This window comes from Arachis ipaensis, chromosome B10 (assembly GCF_000816755.2).
Source record: "Arachis ipaensis cultivar K30076 chromosome B10, Araip1.1, whole genome shotgun sequence".
NCBI classification, from domain to species: Eukaryota; Viridiplantae; Streptophyta; class Magnoliopsida; order Fabales; family Fabaceae; genus Arachis; species Arachis ipaensis.
In genome coordinates this window covers 111220216-111224549 of record NC_029794.2, presented here as the reverse complement: position 1 = coordinate 111224549, position 4334 = coordinate 111220216, and the positions used below count along the sequence as shown (strand labels likewise).

Sequence of the window (4334 nt, the reverse complement as noted above, 5' to 3'; positions counted from 1 at the left end):
CTCTAAGCATTCCACTTGCATTAGTGTTCTTCTGGTAAATTTTAACTGTTAGTGTGAACTTGTTAATTTGCTAATTGTTCTTGTGTTGTTGTTCTGTTGTTCTTCTGTTATTTTTATTTTTTTGTTGTGATTTTCTGTTCTTGAACTTGTTAAGTTGATAATTTGCTAAATTGTTGGACTGCTGTTGTTTTAATTTGCTAAATTGTTAGGTTTTTATGATTTAATTTGTTGGATTTTCTATTTAGGTCTTGTTATTGTTTATTTGCTAAATTGTTGTTGTGTATTTATTATTGTTTTTGAGATTCTTGCTGGATATTGGTGATCATTGATTTATTATATGCCTCATGTTTTCATTGTTTCCTTCTTCTGAAGGGAAAAAAAATTCTGTTTTCATTATTTTGTTGATTATTTGTTTTGTTTCAGAAATAAATTTTTTGTGATCAATGCTCAAACTCTAAATGCTTTTTGTTGGTTTTGCAGTGTTTGTTTTGTTTGATAAATTAATATTTTGTGATCAATTCTCATACTCTGAATGTTGTTCTGTTTTGTTTTAAGGCTGTGTTTAGAAGAGGTGATTGATTTTTTAGTATTGTTTTGTTTTTGTTTTAAAGCTGTGTGTTGTGGTCAAATTTCATTTTGTAGGAAATTCTTTGAGGTATATAAGAATTAAGAAAGAAGACTATTTTAACGATATTATTTTGTTGATTCTGGTATGCTACAAGCTTGAATATAAAATTGAAGAGAGAAACCCTTTATTATTTTATGGGGTAAGTACGATTTTGGTCCCTTAAGTTTAGTGCCAGAATCGAATTCGTCCCTCTTGTTATTTTGCCATTAAAGTCGTCCTTAATGTTTTTTTTCATATTAAAATCGTCCTTTTCAATAAAATTTTTTGTTTTATTCCTAAACTACCCCTATCATATTTTAATAATAAAAATGAACAAGTAGACTAGTCAAGTACTATGGATGTGTCGATATTCAGTCATGTTAACATGTGGACGACAATGGCTTAAGATTCTTGCAAGCAACTCCAACATCCACCCTTCATAAAACAGTAACACATAATAACTCTCTATTTTTCTTCGATGATGTTCGATCCCATTCTTCATTTCCCTTGAAACTTCATCCCTTAATTGACCTACTTCACAACAATCATCACTCACTAGTAGCCATGGCCTTGCTGAATCCATCTCTTCCCCACACCCAAGCCTTTCTTCCTCTCCGTCTTTCTGCTACACCATCCAAGCAAACTTCACCACTACTATGGACTACTCTCTCTTCCTATCCATTCAAACCATTGTCAAGGAGGATGAAGCATGCAAGGTGTGAAGCTGTGGCAGACATCAAAGCTGAGCCCTTGGTTGAAGGGGAAGGAGAAGAAGAAGAAGAAGATCACAAGGTTCTTATGGGGCCTTCTTCAGAGGAAGAGAGAAGGGGTGAGAGGGTTGTTGCTGACTATGATTGGACTCAAGAGTGGTACCCTTTGTACCTCACCAACAATGTCCCTGATGATGCACCTCTTGGTCTCAGTGTCTTTGACAAGCAGCTCGTCTTGTTCAAGGACCCCAATGGCGTCTTCCACTGTTTCGAAGATCGTTGTCCACACAGGTAATATAGGTTTAGATTTGAATGTTTTAATCCTGAATTCAGTTTAAAATGTGTTGGTGTCATTTGGTGAAAGTAATTATTTCAACTTTTAGTGTTAATTGTCTTGCATTCTTAGTAGAATTGGCAAAATGAAGACTTGAAATTTATGTGCTAATTGAGATTAGGAAACCTGCAAACTTGGCATCCTATGAAATTCTGAATCCTTATTTATCCAAATGCTTGAACTTAATCTTTTCCATGATTCAGGTTAGCAAAACTATCTGAAGGTCAGTTGATTGATGGAAAGCTTGAGTGTCTATACCATGGATGGCAGTTCAAAGGCGACGGAAAATGTGTAAAGATACCTCAGGTTGGTTGTGAACATACATTGATCCCCAGCAAAAAAATTTAAATATCCAATTTTTTTGCTTTTTGACATTATGTTGATCAATTTTTCTCCCGTTTGTTCTTTTCAATAGCTTCCAGCTGATGCTAAAATCCCAAGATCAGCTTGTCTTAAATCATATGAGGTGAAAGAATCCCAAGGAGTTGTTTGGGTATGGATGTCACCTAAGACACCTCCAAATGTCAATAAGCTACCTTGGTTTGAGAACTTTGCTAGACCAGGGTTTCAAGATGTTTCAACAATTCATGAACTCCCATATGATCATTCTATTCTCTTGGAAAACCTGATGGATCCTGCTCACATTCCAATCTCACATGACAGAACAGACTGGACTGCGAAAAGAGAGGACGCACAGCCACTGCATTTTGAGGTAACCGAGCGAACTGATAGAGGGTTTGCTGGTTGGTGGGGAAAAGAGCAAGAGGGCTCACTGCCGAACTTCTTACGGTTCGAGGCTCCTTGTGTGCTCCAAAACAACAGGGAAATGGTTGATAAAGATGGTCAGAAACACTACTTCACTGGCTTATTCCTCTGTAGACCAACAGGGCAAGGGAAATCCATGCTGATTGTGAGATTTGGAGGAACAAAAAGATCCCCATTAGCGAAATTGTTCCCTAAATGGTACTTCCATCAGAACGCTTGCAAGGTGTTTGAGCAGGACATGGGATTCCTGTCATCCCAAAATGAAGTTCTATTGAAAGAGAAAGTTCCAACAAAAGAACTATATCTGAACCTAAAATCATCAGACACTTGGGTAGCCGAATACCGGAAGTGGATGGACAAAGTAGGGCATGGGATGCCGTATCATTTCGGTCACAGCACCATTTCGTTGCCCAAAGAGCCTGCTGTAGTTGAACATGCACCAGCAGGACTCATAGCAGGACAATCAGCATCAAATCCAGCAAAGGGTGGCACCGGAACAATGCATGCCCCGAACTTGGCCAATAGATACTTCAGGCATGTGATTCATTGCAAAGGTTGTAGCACGGTGGTCAAGGCTTTCGAAGCTTGGAAGAACGCCCTTTCGGCTGTAGCCATTGCATTCGCCGCATTGTCGATTCTGGTATCTGGGAGGCAGTGGAAAACCCTTCTTTTGGGATCCGCAGCACTGTGCAGTGCTGGAGCCTATGCATGCTCTTCAGCCATTGCATTGAATACAACAAACTTTATCAGGACACACAGGAGATTGTAAGCTGAGCAAGTTGTTAGAATTTATAGTTTCCATACAAAGTATATGTTAAATCAGAATCCCATGTATCAATAATTTGAAAGCTTCTCTGTATTGCAATTTGCCAAAAAAAAGAAAGACACTTAGTACATGTAAACAATTCATTCATTTATTCATTCATACAGTAACATGGTCTAAATACAAGCAAAAAATAACTGGGTATAATGTAGAAACTAGAAAGCCAAGTAATCTGCTATAAAAAAAAAAAACAACAATAATGTAATTGAATATACATCACAAGTTGAAACCTAGCTATATATAAAACTATACACTCTTGAATTTGAGTGGCTATTGTGAAGAAGGGGGGTGTTCCAACCACTTAGCACGAAAACCTGTTCCCTGACAATCAGAGCAGCACATTGATCCCTGAAATAGTAGTACACAACACAATAAATCTTAGTAGTTAAAATAACTAATTTATCTTACAACTACTATTATAAATCATTAAAGTTTCAGAAACTGAGATGATGATTATTAACGGGAAGGAAGGTGGTAGCGACCTTGGCAGAACAAATGATACAGCTGGTGTTTTTGGAAGGAACTTCACAAAGCATGTTATCGCCAATAATAAAGAAACCAGTACCACTACACCATTTACATTCGATATGCCCTTTTGAGTTGCAAGATGAACACGCAATTGGTTTTGGTTGCTGCAAAGTGCAAACACACCATTATTGAAGTTAGAAGGTAAATTACAAGAAATATATTATTGTACAATATAATTTGCGTAATTTTAAAAGTATTTAATACATATTCCAAAATTGATTTTTATACAAACTTTAACTGTTGTATTGTTTAATTTTGATATACTAGTAGAATTTACAGCAAAATTAACTATTTTTTGTATTAAATTAATCATTTAAATAATTATTTAAAAGAATAGATATAATTGATCGTTTTACACTGCCTAAGTTGTATCAATTAAAGAACTCATTATTTTATACGTTAATAATATAGGAGTAATATACCTCCAAAATTTATGACAATGAGTAATAGCTCAAATGGCATAGTCTCCCTATACTCAATTAAGAAGTTGCGGGTTTGAGTCTCGTATCTTTGGTAAAAAAAAAAAAAATATATATAAAGAAGTTAAATTATAGGATGTAACTAGTG

General features: G+C 35.9%; 2 protein-coding genes across 2 annotated transcripts in view; one reads left to right on the top strand and one right to left on the bottom strand.

Moving 5' to 3' along the window:
* LOC107623223 (protein TIC 55, chloroplastic) lies at positions 993-3312 on the top strand. Its single transcript, XM_016325409.2, has 3 exons — positions 993-1608; positions 1855-1957; positions 2067-3312. Exons 1-3 carry the CDS (start codon positions 1172-1174, stop codon positions 3183-3185), a joined length of 1659 nt encoding a protein of 552 aa, XP_016180895.1. The 5' UTR covers positions 993-1171; the 3' UTR covers positions 3186-3312.
* The window catches only part of LOC107623224, a 1486-nt gene continuing 459 nt past the window's right edge, over positions 3308-4334 (bottom strand). Inside the window, exons 2-3 of the mRNA XM_021115009.1 lie at positions 3722-3875; positions 3308-3587 (exon numbers count right to left, since the gene is read on the bottom strand). Coding sequence (XP_020970668.1) covers positions 3510-3587; positions 3722-3875 — 232 coding nt within the window. The 3' untranslated portion in view covers positions 3308-3509. The remainder of the gene's footprint in view (positions 3588-3721; positions 3876-4334) is intronic.

Coding starts and splice junctions, on each gene's coding strand:
- LOC107623223 (XM_016325409.2), top strand. CDS start 1,172: ATGGCCTTGCTGAATCCATCTCTTCCCCACACCCAAGCCTTTCTTCCT. Junction 1,609..1,854: donor GAAGATCGTTGTCCACACAG/GTAATATAGGTT, acceptor TCCATGATTCAG/GTTAGCAAAACTATCTGAAG. Junction 1,958..2,066: donor AATGTGTAAAGATACCTCAG/GTTGGTTGTGAA, acceptor TCTTTTCAATAG/CTTCCAGCTGATGCTAAAAT.